We start from the raw sequence: 18,232 nt of genomic DNA, 5'->3' as shown, positions 1-18,232 counted from the left end.
CTTTATTCATTTTTACTACTTTGCATCTGCTAACCCCAAACTCCCAATCCATCCCTCCCCTACCCACTCCTTGGCAACCACAAGTCTGTTTTCTATGTCTGTGAGTCTCTTTCTGTTTCATAGATAGGTTCATTTGTGTCATATTAAAAATGTCATAGCCCTTACATTTTCTCCGTATTATGCACACACTAAATAACTGAAATGTCCATTTGGAGGCATACACAGTGGATAACACAATGTCTAAATGTGAGAAAGTTCACCAATCGTCCAGTCATTACACTAACAACCCTTAAATTATCCTTGATTCAAACAGATACTTTAGGCAGAAACTAGAACACAATGAAAAGCTTGAGAATTCTCTCTTCCAGCTCATAACTAACGTTTTATGTTTGATCAGTCTGGCTGAGGTCACTTTTTAATTAATGTCACGAAGAAATTTTTATGGTTTCATATTAGAAAAGATGTGCTTCTTGTTTAAAAAAAACATGAAAAATTAAAAAGAAAAAATGTATAATCCCATAATCTTAAAATAATCTGCTAATATTTAATTTTGTTCCAGCCATATAAATACATGTAAATATTATATCTTGCTTTTTACCTCTTAGCATATAATGAAATTTATCCTTGGGTTCCAAGATACTGCTTTTGACTGTTGTTTCTCTCCATATATGTGTGATTGTGAAGAGTGATACGAAATTACCCTGTTTTATAAAAATGTAAGAAACACTGGTAAACATTTAATTAAATATTACTAAAGCTCTCAAAAAAAAAATTATTCTTGAAAAACAAAATAATCATCAGTCGAGATTTCCACCTGAAGGTAAAACAACAACAACAAAAAGCCTCTAAAAGCAAATATATAGGAAAGTATCTTCATGAGCTTGAGGAAGGGTAAGACTTTCTAAAGATAACATAAGCCCTAAACATAGAAGAAACAAATTACAAAATTAGGCAATTAAGAATTTCTGTTCATCAAAAGATACCATTTATCTGTAAGTGTATTCTACTTCAATTAAAAGTTTACAAAAGAGGGAAAGAACATGCAGAGTGAAAAGACCAGCCAAAGAGTCAAAGAAAATACTTGCAAAAATATTTTACAAAGGGCTCATGTCCATAATACAGAAAAACTCATACAAATCCCAATAAGAAAAAAAACAAAACCACACACACACACAACACACACAAAGATAAAAATAGGCAAGAGATATGAATAAACACTTCGTAACACTTTGTAAGAGAAGATGATATCCAAGTGGAAAATTAACAAATGAAAATGCCCTGGACTTTATTGGTAATCAGGAAACTGCTGATTAAAATCACAAGGAAGTATCACTCCCCACCCACCAGAATGGTAAATTTAAAAGACTAAAATACAAAGTGTGGATGATTATGTAGAACAAAAAGTATTTTTCAGGCGCTGCTGGTGAGAATGTTAATTGGTATAATCATTTTGAAAAGGGTTTGGCTTCATCTGGAAAAGTTAAAGATATGGCATCCTATGGCCTGGCTAGTCCCCTCCTATATATATACATACGTGATAGAAATACAAATACATGTGCCTCAAAAGACATGAGCAATTAGAATATTCATGGCAGTGTCCTTCATAAGACAAAAACTAGAAACAACTTAAATCTCCATCAACAGAATAACAAATCATGTTATATCCACTTGATAAAAATGAATAAACTGCAGCAACAGGCAAGAACTTGGGTGACTCTCACAAAAATAAAAGTGAGCAAAAGAAAACAAAAGAATACATATTGTGTGCTTGTGTGATTCCACTTGTATAAAGTTCTGGAGAAGGGCAAAACTAAACCCTGGCACTTGACTTCATGTTAATGGTTTTCCAGTGGGAAAAAAGGGGGGAAGAGCCATCTTGGGTGGTGGTTACCTGTGTGGGTTCACTGTGATAATTCACCAAGTTGGTTTTGATATTGTGCTACACGGTGGATACATATTACACTGTAATTCAAAGTTGAAAATGACTTCAAAAATGAAATCTGCCTAAGAGCTAGCCAGCATATTAAAAGTTACTGCAAATGTCAATAAAACATCTTAAGAAAAAACAGTGAATAAATGTTTACAGATCAGTGATTTCAATTGTAAATCAATTTGAGTTTAATCAGTCAGTGAGCAGCCTCGGCTTAATTTGCTTAATCTGAGCCCCCCCATATGACACACTGTATGTGTGAGCTTCTGAAGACGGCTGCAGTAGAGTAGAAAACCATTTTACGATTCTAAAGTTTCAAAACACCTGGAGCTCAACCTGACCACTTGCCTTCTCTCCACAAAATAAAACAAACACGTTTATTCTTGCTCAGACACCACCTCTTTTACCCCAAGACAGCAATCTTTACTGACAATTTGCCCTCAGTGATCCCAGAATAAATTTCCCATGCTGGGAGTCATCTCACAGGTGACACTCATTAACCACGGCAGCCACAACGTTCCCCCCCTTCTGCCCACCGCCACCTGCAGGGGGGATGGGTCAGCTCCTTCTTCTACTACCTGACTACCTGACTCAGAGCATGGAGTCAGCCTTGTGTCCAGGCCTCTCCCACAGCCTCCTCCCCTGCAGCATTTTAAACAATTCCTTACTTAATTTCATGTTAGTTTCAGTCAATTATTAGGCTCTCTGGGAGCTATGACTCCAAGGCTTTTGCTGTAACTTCTAGCTTTTTCTCTTGGAAACTTAACAAGCATATTATGTGATGTCTTATCTTGTGATATCCAAAAAAATATTCAAAAAGGAGAGATAAGAGTAATAGGGGTGTGTGTGTGTGTGTTTATATACAAATAAATGTGCACATGCAAACTTTTTTACAATGGTTTTGGTTTTTACTTTGAGGGCTCTTTTTGCTAAAACAGTTTATAGCTAATGTAGAGTGTGAATAAGGAAATCACTGAAATAAAGAGCATGGGAATCAGAAAGTTCCAAATTACTTTCGTCTTCTCTAAGGAGTAAAACACTACCTAATCCTGATAAATCAATAAGGGAGCAGAGATTTTCACTGGCATCTCTCCATGACAAGACCACTTCTCTTCCTTTAACAGCATGTCAAGGATGAATCAGGAGGTCTGAGAGAACTGAGCCTTTGGGGAATATCTTCAGGGGTAGACTTGAAAGGCAACATTTACAAGAAAGCTTCCTTTATTAAAAGTGCCCATAATCCCCAGCCTATAAAGCTAAAAGAATTTTGTACCTTTATGTTCCAGAGCCATAAAGAGGTTTAAGAGGGATACAATTTCTACCTTAATAAATCTGGATCAATTACAAAGGTGCATTGTAAACAAGTTTTAATTTAGAATTTCAGTTCTGCTACCAGCAATGATGAACAAGGTAGTTCTCACCAGCCCTCCAGTGAGAATAATTAGAAAAATGCAATGATCATGTGCATGAAGGCACCAGAGAACTAACGGGGCAATGAGGAACGGCAGGGCCAAGGTCCAGAAAAGGGAGGGAAGTTTAGGAAAATAACAGGATCTGGGGCCATTTTTCCAGAACCATGTGATGATTTCTAAAGCAACGCCTACAATGCCAAAAGTTTAAACAGATCTTGGCAGACTTGACAGCTAGCAGGACAAATAGGGGTGCAGGGTCCACAGAATAGAAGGAAGACCCTGCTAAATTCTCTATTTGCACACCCTAAAACAGATATGCAAAATTCAGAAACTAACCAGCCCTCACAGGAACGGAAGCCTAAGTCCTCCTCTACTCAGTCACTAACTGGATTAAGGTGATTTGTGCTTGCTGGTACCTATAGCCTGGGTATTGGTCAGAAGCAAACATGAAACTGGAGGGAGGTAGTGTCAAGATCTTCAGATTATCTCTGTGATTTTTCACATACAATATCTGGGACAAAATTTAAAAGCATCCAGGCTTAGAAGTAACATCATGAATCATTTCAATAAATACTTTGTAAGAGATTTCTAAAATAAAAATAGGAATAGGGATTGAATATGCAGTGACGGTGAGAGTTATGTAATAGTGGGGAAAGAACACAATTTTGTTTTAAAACTCAGTTTATTACTTGGCCTATTTATGTCACTTTAAAAGTAATGCCTGCTAATATTGTTTTAGGCACCATAATGGTGTTATGCCATTTTAATTTTTAAATATTTCTCTAAACATCCCAAAACACAGAGAAAAGACAGCCTGAACTGCACCAGAAGGCCTTGAGTGATGGTGATTTGGGTGATTTTCCTTCCTGCAGTCCTTTTTTTGTTTAATTTGTTTTCTTGCACAAAACACATATTTGTAGTTATAAGAAATATCACTTATAAAAACATTATTAGGATAATTACATAATTGCACCTTGGGTTTTCTTCATAGACTGTCTTCAAGGTGTGCAATTTTTACAGCAAATATTTGGTAATATTAAGTTAAGAGTTGTAGCATTTTACATAGTGAACAGTAAATATAAAATCATAAGTCTGACAACCAGAGCAGAGGCCACCAAGGGATTTCAGATAACACACAAGCCCTCAGATACTGGGCTCCACACCCATGCCTGCCCTCTGCAGTAGCAAACCCCAAATGCACAACCACTTTGTTCTGCTGTCTTGTGACTAAAGCTTCTAAAAAGTTGAATCTGCAATCCCAAATGTACAAAAGAGCAAAAATCATCCATACATCATTATATATTATACATTTCCGTATAATTTTGTGTTGATTCCTATTATTCATTTTAAATACCTTGCCTTCTGGCCATGCTTTCGTAACTGTACACATTTATTTTATGCAAATCAACACTCAGAATGGCCTTCAGATATATGTGTACAGGCAAATGACTAAATGGCATGCACAAAGGAGAAATATTATGGAAACTGTTGGTAGTTTAAGAACCTTACACTTGCATCACTTCAAAATGATTTCTTCGGTATTATCTCATTCCCAGCCCAGATACAAGCCCATGAAGTAAATTAATAATCACCATAAGTCATAGTATGCATTTAGGTACTTTCATTTAATAAATTTATCTATATACCTACATGAAGTTCACATACACGGTTATATATCATAGATAGTATACCCAAAATGTCTCTGGACTCTGTCCACGTCTCCACATTCCCACAGTGACCATTCTAGTTTAGACCTCTTCATCCTTTGCCTACACTTTCTCTTCTCTTTAATCTGCCCCACACATACACTGCCCTCAGCATCCTCGATCTAAACACAGATCTAGTAACGTCCCTCCTCTTGATTAAAAATCCACCACCGCTTCCCATGCTTCACCTCGTGCCTCACCAAGGGGGCCTGGTGGATAGCTAGAGCAGGCCACAGCAGGTAAAACTATCCCTCTAAAAACACAGGCTTTGTCTTTAGAAATTTATGCACATTTTTTTCATTCTAGTCTATAATTTATACTTGTTGGATTGAATACAAATATCATGGTTTGGACTGTTTCCATTTCTAGGAAAATATGCTATGGCAAGCTGGTCTTGCAGCTTCACAAATCCTCTGGCACACCACCACCTCCGCCTCATGTCCTGGGAGATACCCAGGCAAGGGTCCAGGGCAAAATGTAAACTCTGCAGAGCCACTCGACACACCTCACGTTCAACACCTCCTCTGTCTACGGTACGAACTCACCTCAGCCCTCCCACCAAATGATAACCCCATCCTTGCAAGGTGTGTTTCTAGAACATCATTCTTACAAAAGGGTACCTAAGAGATAGTAGTTTTGTTAGTATGATATCCCTCCTTTAAAAAATTCTCAATACACATAGCACATTCAAGTTTCTGAAAAGTTTTTCAGCAAAACCTGCAGCGAAGATCAACTGGGAGCCAGTGTTCCACAGAACACACCTTGTTGAGGGTGTGCTGTCCTCACCCCACTCTCATCTTTCCTCACCCTGTTTGTCTCACCTGGAAAGCCTTTCTTATTTTCTCCAACTGGCAAACTTCTACTCACCTTTAGAAATCTAACTCCTAGCCACCCTGGCTGGAAGCAAATATTTCCTACTATGTGTGTCTGTACCACTTTACAGACATTTGTGTTCAATTACACGTGATGTAATCTTGGATTTACACGTCAGTCTCCCTAGATAGACTGTGAATTCTAGAAGTAGAAATAATCCCTTAACCAGGTATAAATTCCCAGAATCTAGCAAAGTCCACAAGAAGAGTTCAATAAGTATGTGTGGAATAAGTTGATAAACAGGCAACTGATATTCTATGAAAATAAGATATGTAGAATCACACGTTATCTCCCTACTACTCCTGCCAGGAAATCTCTGCTGGCAGAAAGGGGAACAATAACAAGATTTGGGAGAAAAAATGTTCTCTAGAACAGCCCAGTCAGAATGGGCAAAGGACCCCTGGAACAAAATTTGTAAAGAGAACCTGACACCAGTTAGGGCTCTGCCACATGAATCACTTATGAGTCACTGTATCTCTGTCCAGGGTCCCAAGAGTCTGGCTGGAAAGCCCTGGCTCTGCTTCAAAACCAGACAGAGCCGAGTCCTGCTGGAATACAAATGTTTGCATATTTCATTATTTCTAATAGAGAGACTTCCTTTTCACCCAGGATCTCAGGATAGTCACATTCAATCAGTTACACTCAGGCAGTTTAAATAAATTAAGCTGACTTCTTTCTGCAAAAGAAGTTACAGATTCTAAAGGAGGCAGGAGATGCAAAGGACTTGCAAGGCAAATGCGGAAGTTCCACACAGCTCTGCCCCTAACCAATGAGCAACCTTGGGCAAGAGACCACACCTTTCTAGGCACTGACATCCCAACCTCTGAGTTGAGTAGCTACATAATGAAGATCAAGCAAACCTTCAGTCAATCACCAGTGTGTGGTAAGCACTTTCTCTTATTTAATCCTCTCAAAACCCTGTGAAGTGGGTATTATTATTCTCATTTTACACATGAGGAAACAGGGCTTAGAAAGGTAAAGTAATTTGCTCAAGGCCACTCCATGAGCTCACAGGATTGCTGGGCTGGGAAGTTAAATGCATTCCCGGCTAGATCCACGGTGAGAACAATGTATTAACTGGAAAATACAGACTCAGGATGTTTAAGAAACTTTCCTCAGAACAACCAGCCAGAAACGAGCCGAGCCAGAACCTACTAAAGGTCCCAAGCACAAATCCTGAGCTCTCTGAAATAACAGAGAAGCTGCTCCATAAAGCACTTGCCTCCCCAAATGCCGCAGGCCTGGGCCGCTCCAAAGCCCCTGTAACTCCATTTCTCCACCATGGCGCCGCTTAACACCAGGGCAGCTTTCTCAGCCCCTCTTCCCCTAACCCCATATCTCCATCCTTTCCCCATTCCTGCAGCCTGAGCTCTGTAAACAGGAATTTTTGCCCTGGTAACCCACAGGACAGCACTTGTCTGCCTTCACAGCTCTCCTCTGTGATAGCCTGCCCACGTCATCGCATGCACATTCAATATTTTGAAGCATAGGTCTATCTGTAGAAGGAAGTACACATTTAACACAGGTGTCATGTGGAAAAGCAAGCCATTCATCACAGCAATTTAACTAGGTTAAGTGATGCAACATACATCAGTGTAATAGAACGGGCACTCTTTATCTGCAGGACTATGAAATCTTACCTGTCTTTTTACACCTCTAATCTGCACACCTCTGGAGGCTCTTAGCACTTTCTACCTATTATAGTTATTCTCACACCCCCTTCCCACCACATTCTTCCTTCCCTGGAACAGCGTCACACCTGTACACTTCTCCAGAGCACAGTCCAATGAATGCCTTGTACAGGCTAGACACTGAAACCCATTTATAATGACTTAAACGCTTTTGTAAAATATTTATATTGTATGAGGATGTGCCAACTGAATTTCCAATATCCATATTTAATATGTGACAACTGAATATCCAAAGCAGTCTAGAAGAGCGAAAGAACAAACTTATCCAGATATTACACAGATCTGCCAATTGAAGTGCGCAAGCCTGTGGGGCTGAAAGCAGCTGCCTGAAGGAGCAGACAAGTGTATCCCGGCGGCGGAGCTTTGCTCATCCTCAAAGCAAGACGACCCGCACTACCCTCCCCAGGAAGGCAAAGAATGCCCATAACTGGAATTGGGGAGGGGGTCTAAATGCTCAGAGTTGGCCCTTTGCCTGGACAGATGAACCAGCTGCAAAGCCCAGGGCTAGGCCTCTACCCAGAGAAGTTGCATACCACGGGCAGCAGAAAAGCCTAGAAATGTCTAAATTGACTCCAAATGTCGGACTGCATGCCAATACTTATACCATAAGTGGTACTAATACGTGATCATTCGGACCTGTTCTTGAGGATTCCGGGCTCGGGACGGAGATACTTTCGTCCTGACTTTCTAAGCCGAGGGCAAGGCGGGTCTGAAGTACCCGCGCACAGGTGGCCGGGGCGCGCGCCAGGCTCCTCCCAGGCGACTGGGGAAACCGAGGCACGCGGCGGCGGGCAGGGCCGGGCCGGGACTCACCACGTCCATGATCTGCAGAAGGCTCAGGGAGAAGTAGACGGTAAGCGGCTGCGAGTCGTTGGCCACGGGCCTCTCCAAGGGGTTGTAGTTCTTGACCAGGTCCTTGTAGAGCTTCCTCTGGAACTCGCCTTGCAGGGACACTTCAGGAGAGGAGAGGAGAGCCGGGCGGGCTGCTCAGGGAAGGCCAGAGGGCATGCGCCCTGCGCACCCTGCCCGCACCCCCGGCCGCCCAAGCGGCGCAGCCCAGACGCGCAGGGCTCGCCTTCCCCCCGCACCGCCGACTGCGACCCCCGCCGGCCCCGGCGGGAGCGAACCCCCAAACCCGGGCCCGGCGCGGGGCGCCCCAAGCCACCCGGGATGGGCCCGGGATCCCGCGGACGAAGAGTGAAGCGGGGGGAGACCAGTGGCTTTACCGTGCAGGAGCGACGCGGCCAGCGCCAGGCACAGTAAGCGGCGCATGTTGGGGCCGGAGCTGCGCGTCTCGGAAGTCAGCCCGGGCCTGCGCCTGCGGCCGCAAAGCCGCTTCTCGTGGTTCGGCTCTCACGCCTTTAAAGAGCCGAGCGCGCGCCCCCGCCCCGGCCACCCCCGCGCGCCTCTCCACGTGACGAGCCCCGCCCCCGCCCCCCCCCGCGCCCCTCCCACCCGTCCCTTCGGGCCCCCCCATCCCAGCCCGCCGGCCCTCGGGCGGCTCGGCGGCCGCAGTGGGGGACAGTAGCCCGAGTGCTCCCGGCGAGGTGCGCCCCCGCCCCGCCTCTGTCTCCACCAAGCGGTCCCCGCGCTCCCGAGGCTGTCCAAGGCCGGGCTCTGCCGGTCCCTTCTGTCCTTTGTCCCCACTCCGCTCGCTGATGCTCTCAGAAGCTGCGCCGGGTCAGTGGGAGAACGCCGGGACCCTCCTGGCTCCGGTTCTCCAGGGCCCTTCCTCCCCCCACGCCGGGGCTGGGTGCAGCGCCCGGGAACCAGGCTCCCACAGGTTCGCGACTCCTTCCAAGGAGACGAGACAGACCTGAGACAGGCCCCTCCTACCTCCTGCCGGTCGTGGATGTTCTTTCAGCATCCATTTGCTGGGCATCACCAGCCTGATTCTCAGCCGGTTCTGGAGGTGCCAAGAGGAGAGGCGAAGTCCGCCAGGGACGCGTTCTACAGGGAGGAGACGCTGCAAAAGTGTGTGATGGAATTCCCAGTGTATATCCTCTTTATATCTCGTTCTCTTTTAAAGGCGATTGAAAATGTTGAAAAGTTAACTCCCCACGGCTTGCCAGAAGGACAGTCAAAACTTGGTGGTGATCTAGGCATTGTTTTTTTTTTCTGAGGCTGAGAGAATTAATTGCCAAGAGGAAGCTCAGAGCAGACACCAGTCAAAGGGGTCAGGGGCTTAGTTACATCCTAGATATTGAGAAGGGGTCATGGTTCTGGAAGAGGATGGGAGAGAGAATGCTGATGAGGGCCTTCAAAAGTGGTGTGTAGACACTGTCCCCTTTGCTCTCAGCAAGCATGTTGCAGAAGGCTGAGTGCAGAGGGGTCCCTGTGCCCACTTAGGGGGTTCTGCAGCCCACTTTCCTCAGGCCCCAGAGAATCTGAGCTCCACCAGGATCTGGGATCGCTGTGGACCAGCAGAGGTAATGCCCACATCTCTGAACTGCATAAGGCCCAGGATTCCAGGATGGCACCAAAAACTAGGGAAAGGCTTACCAAAATGTGACTGCCCTTGAATTTACCCCAGCAGCAGGAAAGGGCGACCAAGCCAGTTATTTGATATGGAAAAACAAAGAATTATGTCAGCCTTGCAATGAAGTGTTCTGTAGCAAATTCACACCCGTTAACTGATGCACATATAAATAAATAATCAGTATAGGTTTTGATAACTGCAACAGGATCCTAGAAGAAGGAAGGATTCATTCTTTCTGGAGAAGGGTTCATAGAAGAGGGGACTGCTGACCTGGGCTTGCCTCAAAGGAGGGGTTTGCCGGGAGACGGGAACACCAGGGTAGGGATTCCTGGTGAGCAGACAGGCGTGCTCATCACTTTATCTGGCTCCTGAGTTCCGCACCATCTGGGGCCGTCTGGATACACACAGAGCTGGCATGTGGTGAAGGAATGAACTGCACGGTATTGGCCACTGGCAAAAAGGGAGTCAGACAAGGAAAATAAAACCCAACAACAGAATAGAGGAGACATAAGAAGCATCAATTGGAAGATTCCCACTGGCACACCACCTCCACTGCTCCTGTGAATGCAGCACCCACTCTCCTACACATTTCCTGAAGGTACCTTCAAGCCGTGCCTTCCATCCTAGAGGTATATGAGCCCAGAGGGGCCAAGGGACTTCATATATGTGCATATGGTCATGGGGATCACGTTTCTGAAAGCATAACTAGTTCCTTGCCTCCCTTGTACCCCATAATGTCAGAAACCTCAAATTAAAGCATTTTCCAGTGGGACAACAGGTCAGTAAGTACAGATCTACCTTGACTTACAACGGGGTTACATCTCGATAAACCCATCATAAGTTGAAAATATTTTAAGTCGAAAATGCACCGAATACAACCTAACCTACCAAACATCAAAGCTTAACCTTGCCTACCTTGAATGTGCTCAGAAGCCGTGCATCAGCCTACAGTTGGGCAAAATCATCTAAAACAAAACACTTTATAATGAAGTGTTGAATATCTCCTGTAACTTATTGTGACACTGTACTGAAAGTAAAAAACAGAATGGTGGTATCAGTTGTTTATCCTTGTCGTGATCATGTGGCTGACCGGGGGCTGTGCTCACAGTTGCTGCGCAGCATCACGAGAGTATGGTACCACATATTGCTAGCTTGGGAAAAGATAAAAATGCCAACTTTGAAGTACAGTTTCTTCTGAATGCCTGTTGTTTTCACAGCATCATGATGTCAAAAAATCATAAGTTGAACCATCCTAAATTGGGGACCGTCTGTACTGGTGTATGCCCTGTTCTCTGCTAGGTGCCTGGAGCAGCAACAAGAACAATCCACTCGTTCAGTTGACAATTTAGAGCCAATGTGAGTGTGGAAAATAAATTCCAGTCTGTGCTGTGCCAATAAGTAGGTCTGTGAGTTTGGCTATACAAGCAGACCTCGTTTTATTGCACTTCACAGATATGATGTTTTTTACAAATTGAAGGTTTGCAGCAACTCTGTAGTGAGCAAGTTTATTGACATCATTTTTCCAATAGCATTTGCTCACTTCATGCCTCTGTGTCACAGTTTGGTAATTCTCATAATATTTCAAAATTTTTCATTAAAATTATGTTCTTTATGATGGTCTATGGCTGATCTTTGATGTTACTATTGTAGTTGTTCTGGGACACCACAGACCACACCCATATAAGATGGCAGACTTAATCAGTAAAGGTTGTGTGTTGTGACTGCTCCACTGACTGGCCGTCCCCCTGTCTCTCTCCCTCTCCGAGGGCCTCCCTACTCACTGAGACACAACAGTATTGAAATTGGGCCAATTAATACCTTCCAGTGGCCTCTAAGTGCTCAAGTGAAAGGAAGAATTGTACGTATCTCATTTTAATCAAACGCTAAAAATGATTAAGCATAGTGAGGAAGACATGTTGAAAACCAAGATAGGCCAATAGCTAGAACTCTTGCACCAAACAGTTAGCCAAGTTTTGAATTCAAAAGTTCTTGAAGGAAATTGAAAGTGCTACTCCAGTCAACACATGGATAAGAACGTGAAACAGCCTTCTTATTGATATGGAGAAAGTTTTAGTGGTCTGGATAGAATATAAAACCAGCCACAACATTCCCTTAAGCCAAAGTCTAATCCAGAGGAAGACCCTAACTCTCTTCAATTTTGTGAAGGCTGAGAGAGATGAGGAGGCTGCAGAAGAAATGTCTGAAGCTAGCAGAAGTTGGTTCATGAGGTTTAAGGAAAGAAGCTATCTCCATAACAGAGGTGCAAGGTGAAGCAGCAAGTGCTGATGTAGAAGCTGCAGCAAGTTATCCAGAAGATCTAGCTAAGATAATCAATGAAGGTGGCTACACTATACAAAAGATTTTCAATGTAGATGAAACAGCATTCTGTTGGAAGAAGATGCCATCCAGGACTTTCATAGCTAGAGAGGAGAACTCAATGCCTGGCTTCCAAGCTTCAAAGGACAGGCTGACTGTCTTGTTAGGGGCTAATGCAGCTGGTGACTTGAAGTTGAAGCCAATGCCATTTGCCATTCTGAAAATCCTAGGGCCCTAAGAATTATGCTAAATCTGCTCTTCCTGTGCTCTCAATGAAACAACAAAGCCTGGATGACAGCACATCTGTTTACAACATGGTTTACTGAATATTTTAAGCCCACCATTGAGACCTACTGCTCAGAAAAGAAAAAAAAAAATCCCTTTCGAAATGTTACTGCTCATTGACAATGCACTTAGTCACCCAAGAGCTCTGATGGAGCTGGACAGTGAGATTAATGTTGTTTTCATGCCTGCTAACACAACATTCATTCTGTGGCCCATGAATCAAAGAGTACTTTCAACTTTAGTGTCATTATTGAAGAAATACATTTTGCAAGGCTGCAGCTACCATAGATAGTGATTCCTCTGATGGATCTGGACAAAGTAAATTGAAACCTTCTAGAAAGGATTCACCATTCTAGATGCTATTAAGAACACTTGTGATTCATGGGAAGAGGTCAAAATATCAACTTTAACAAAAGTTTGGCAGAAGCTGATTCCATCTCTGATGAATGACTTTGAGGGGTTCAAGTCTTCAGTGGAGGAAGTAACTGCAGATTACTTAGAAAGAGAACTAGACTTAGAAGTTGAGCCTGAAGATGTGACTGAATTGCTGCAATATCATGATAAAACTTTAATGGATGAGGAGTTGCTTCTTATGAATGAGCAAAGAAAGTGGTTTCTTGAGATGGAATCTACTCCCGGTGAAGATGCTGTGAAGATTGTTGAAATGACAAAAAAGGATTTAGAATGTTGCATAAACTTAGTTGATAAAGCAGTGGCAGGGTTTGAGAGGATTGACTCCAATTTTGAAAGAAGTTCTAATGTGGGTAAAATGCTATTAAACAGCATGGCATGCTACAGAGAATTTATCCCACGAAGGCAAAATACTCATCACCACGTTAACGGGCTAATAAAAAATATCATGTCAACAACATATACTGACATAATAAAATTCAATGTGTTGTGTAAAAGCCAATGCTCATTCAGGACTAAAAGATGAACAACAAACCTAGGTTTGAAGAAAACTATCTTAACCTTATCAAGTGTGCCTTATAAAAGCCTACAGCAAGTGTCATGTTTTTGTTCTGAATAAACTTTTGTTTTTAGAATAATTTTAGCTTTACAAAAAAAGCTGTGGAGATGTACAGAGAATTCTTATATACTCAATACCCAGGATCCACTATTGTTAACATCTAACATCAGTATGTTATATTTTTCCAACTAAAGAAAGAATATGAATACATTATTATTAACTAAAGACCACACTTTATGCAGATTTTCTTAGTTTTTGCCCACTATCTTTCTGTTCCAGGATCCCACCCAGGACACCACATCACATTAGATATCATGTCTCCTTGGGCTCCTCTTGGCTGTGATAGATTCTCAGCCATGCCTGTTTATTGATAATCTTGATAGTTTTGAGGAGTACCTGTTAGGTATTTTGTAGCAAGTCCTTCAGTTTGGGTTTATCAGATGTTTACTCAGGATTAGACTGAGGTTGTGGGTTTTGGGGAAGAAGACCACAAAGGTAAAGTGCCATTCTCATCACATCATATCAAGGGTACATACTGTCAACATGACTTATCACTGCTGATGTTGACCTTGATCAATTGTGTTGATGTAGTGTTTGTCAGATTTCTCCTTTGTGAAGTTCCTCTTTTTTTTATTGTGAACTGATATATGTCAGGGATAGTATAGGTATCCTTTAATTTTATTTTATATTAATTTTGGGCCATGCCATGCAGCATGCAGCATCTTAGTTCCCTGACCAGGGATCAAACCTATGCCCCCTGCAGTGGAAGTGTGGAGTCTTAACCATTGGGCCACCAGGGAAGTACCCTGAAGTTCCTCTTTTTTTTATTGTGAACTGATATATGTCAGGGATAGTATAGGTATCCTTTAATTTTATTTTATATTAATTTTGGGCCATGCCATGCAGCATGCAGCATCTTAGTTCCCTGACCAGGGATCAAACCTATGCCCCCTGCAGTGGAAGTGTGGAGTCTTAACCATTGGGCCACCAGGGAAGTACCCTGAAGTTCCTCTTTTGTACCTCCCTCTCTGTCCTGTGGTCTTTGGAAGGATGGCAAAATGTGCAGCTCACATTTAAGGAGTGGGGAGTTATGCTCTATCTACTAAAATATTTACATACATTTTAAATACTCCTTAAAGTATTTACATAAATTATCTCAAATTATTCTTCTTGGGAGATTCATCTCTCTTCCCACATTTATTTATGTATTCAATCATTTATGTCAGTGTAGATTCATGGACATTTACTTTCTACTTTGGGTTCTAATCCCCTGACTTTATTTTATTGCCCATATTCTTCCAGCTTTGGTCATTGGGAGCTCTTTCAGTTGGCTCCTGTGTTGCTTTGATACCCTCCCTTGTGGGTTGTCTTTGAGCACCTGCATTCTTTCTAGCACTTTCTAGCACGAGATTCTCCAGACTTGTAATATTTCTGGCCCCAGTCCTAGAATCAGCCATTTCTCCAAGGATCCCTAGTTCCTTTTGTTTGAAAATGGTATTAGAAGTGAACATCTGAATCCTGGGTGTGCTTGTTGCTACTGGGGGAGGTTGCTTCTAGGACCTCTGGAGTTTTCAGAGGAACGAGATATATGTTTATCTAACCCATGTATATATGCACAAACCCATCTATATCCATATTAAACTCCACCTAAGTCCACACTGAATTCTCCAACTATAATGCAACGTGGATCATCCTAGCCCCCTCCCCCTTGCTTGTGGGTAACTTCCATCTCCTACAGTGAGAAACCTGTCTCGTACCATTACATCTATTTACTTACTGGTTGAACTTCAGTATGCATCTATAAAGGTTTCAGAATTCTTTTTTTTTTTTAACATCTTTAATGGAGTATAATTGCTTTACAGTGGTGTGTTAGTTTCTGCTTTATAACAAAGTGAATCAGTTATATATATACATATGTTCCCATATCTCTTCCCTCTTGTGTCTCCCTCCCTCCCACCCTCCCTATCCCACCCCTCTAGGTGGTCACAAAGCACCGAGCTGATCTCCCTGTTCTTAACCTGTACCCTTGGGGGATGTACGTGTGCTTTGCCGAATGGAGTACAGTGCTTATGTAGTCTTTTTTGCCTTTAAGTCTCCATGCATTTCCAAAGTTACTTAGGTCAGTACATTTTCCCTCAACCCCTTCACTGAGGTTATTTTAGATATTTCTGATACTGTTAGATACTGTTAGATATTTTTGTCACAGTCAACATTCCATCATGGGATTCCCCTGAATCCCAAAGTGATTTTTTAAAAATTTGCATCAAGTGAAGCTCATTCTTTTTGCTGTAAAGTTCTGTGGATTTTTAAAAAGCATAATGTCATATTGATTTTGGAAGCACGCAGCAGTAAGCGGCAGCTTGCGGCAAGCAGTAGCAAGCGGTAGCTGGAAGCAAGATCTTATTTCCTGGACCGGGAGTCCTAACTGCTAGACCACAGAGGCCAGCTGCTAGGGCCTAAACCCCCAGTTCTTGCCTGCCTTGTCAAGAATGCATTCAGGTGAGGAGGCAGAAGGTAAAGAGAAAAGTAAACATTTATTGGAAAAGCGAAGTACATGTGGAAAGACGCATGGGCAAACTCAGAGAGCCGTGCCTTTGGGAAGTTTAAATCCTTTATAAGGGGGCAGTCTTCCGGGTCTTTGTCTTCTTCTTGGCCAACCGTATTATTTTGACCCTATGGCTAATTTGTCTCTGGACTCTCCCCTGGGTGCTCACGCAACCCTCAGTCAAGATGGATTTCGTCGCAAAGGCCTCTGGGAGGGACAATGGCAAGACTGATTATGGTCTGGCATCCCCTGCCTTTTTGACCACATGAAGCCTTTTGTGCATGTGTAGTGTCTCTCTTGCTCCAAGGATGGGAAATGTATGACCTCTTGATCTTTTAACAGGGTTTAGCTCCTCTCTGTCCCGGCCATAAAAGTGTCAAATGTCCAGTTATCTACCCTATTCCTGTTGTTGTTTCTTAATCGAAGTGCAGATCTCGAAATATAGACAGGAGTCCTGTCATAAATATGTAGTCCGGACCCTGTTTGTCTCTTGCCTCAGGAAATGTAAACAGGGGGCTGATAATGAATGTCCAGCCTGGAGCCCATCTTCTTCTCACCCCAGGAGGTGTGAACAAGAGGCCAGTTGTAACTGTCTAGCCTGGAGCCCATCTATCTCCTGCCTCAATATCTCTACCATTAAAATATTATACAGGATAGTTTCCTCTGTCCTATAAACTCCCCTGTGCTTCACCTATTTATCTCTCTCTTCCCAAATCCCTGGAAACCACGGATACATTTATCATCATTATAGTTTTGTCTTTTCCACAATGTCATATAAATGGAATCATGTAATATGTAGCCTTTTAAGACTGGTTTCTTTCATGTAGCAATATACTTTTAAGATTCATCCATGTTTTTGCATGGCTTGATAACTTATGTCTTTTCATTGCTGAATACTATTCCATTCCATATATGTAACATAGTTTATTTACCCATTCATCTATTGAAGGGCATTTTGATTACTTCCAGTTTGGGGTAATTTTTTTTTAACTTTTTGGGGGGTTTTTTGGGGGTTTTTGTTTTGGCTGTGCTGGTTCTTAGTTGCGGGGCATGGGCTCTTCGTTGGGGCGCACAGGCGTCTCTCTAATTGTGGTATGCGGGTTTTCTCTCTCTAGTTGTGGTGCACGGGCTCCAGGGTGCGTGGGCTCTGTAGTTGTGGTGCACGGGGTCCAGGGCGCATGGGCTCTGTAGTTTGTGGCACATGGGCTTTCTCGTTGAGGCGTCCGAGCTCGGTAGCTGTGGTGCGCAGGCTTAGTTACCCCGGCATGTGGGATCTTAGCTCCCCGACCAGGGATTGAACCCGCATCCCCTGCATTGGAAGGCAGATTCTTTAGCACTGGACTGCCAGGGAAGTCCCTTGGGGTAATTATTAATAAAGCTGTAATTAACATTCAAGTGCAGATTTGTGTGTGTGTGTGAGTGTACATAAAGTTTCAAATCATTGGATAAATACCTAGAAATGTGATTGACTATCATAGGATCAGACTATGTTTAGTGTGTTAGTTTCCTAGGGCTGACATAACAAAGAACCACAAACAGAATTGCTTAAACAATAAACATTTACTGTCTCACCATTCTGGAGACTAACAGCCTGATTATCAAAGTGTTGGCAAGAGTTGGTTCCTTCTGAGAGCTGTGAGGGAGAATCTATTCTATTTCTCTCCTATCTTCTGGTGGTTTGCTGGCAAACTTTGGCATTCCCTGGCATGTAGGAGCATGACCCTGATCTCTGCCTTCCTCCCTGCATGGTGGCCTGTCTCTGTGTACATGTCTCTGAATTTCCTTTTCTCAAGAACACTAATCATATTGGATTAGGGGCCCATCATACTCCAGTATAACTAATACTGGAGTATTATAGCTCCAGTATACAACTCCAGTGTAACAATATATCTGCAATGACCCTATTTCCAAATAACGTCATATTCTGAGGTACTGGAGTTTAGGACTTCAGCATGAGATTGGGGCTGGGGGAATTCAACCCATAGCATTTAGTTTTTTAAGAATTTGCCAAATTATCTTCCCAAG

The 18,232-nt window shown here is 42.9% G+C and overlaps 1 protein-coding gene and 1 long non-coding RNA gene across 3 annotated transcripts in view; both read right to left on the bottom strand.

Moving 5' to 3' along the window:
• Positions 1 to 8,958, bottom strand: part of CHRNA7 (cholinergic receptor nicotinic alpha 7 subunit) — a 134,205-nt gene extending 125,247 nt beyond the window's left edge. The window contains exons 1-2 of the mRNA XM_082383640.1: positions 8,839 to 8,958; positions 8,426 to 8,565 (exon numbers count right to left, since the gene is read on the bottom strand). Coding sequence (XP_082239766.1) covers positions 8,426 to 8,565; positions 8,839 to 8,884 — 186 coding nt within the window. The 5' untranslated portion in view covers positions 8,885 to 8,958. The remainder of the gene's footprint in view (positions 1 to 8,425; positions 8,566 to 8,838) is intronic.
• LOC309624921 overlaps positions 1 to 18,232 on the bottom strand; it is a 999,471-nt gene that overhangs the window by 386,142 nt on the left and 595,097 nt on the right. The gene's annotated exons all lie outside the window — the stretch shown is intronic.

Source organism: Balaenoptera borealis, assembly GCF_965194805.1.
Source record: "Balaenoptera borealis genome assembly, chromosome: 3".
In the NCBI taxonomy this organism is placed as follows: Eukaryota; Metazoa; Chordata; class Mammalia; order Artiodactyla; family Balaenopteridae; genus Balaenoptera; species Balaenoptera borealis.
Note: the sequence above shows the minus strand (reverse complement) of the source record. Positions and strands in the feature narration are given on the sequence as shown.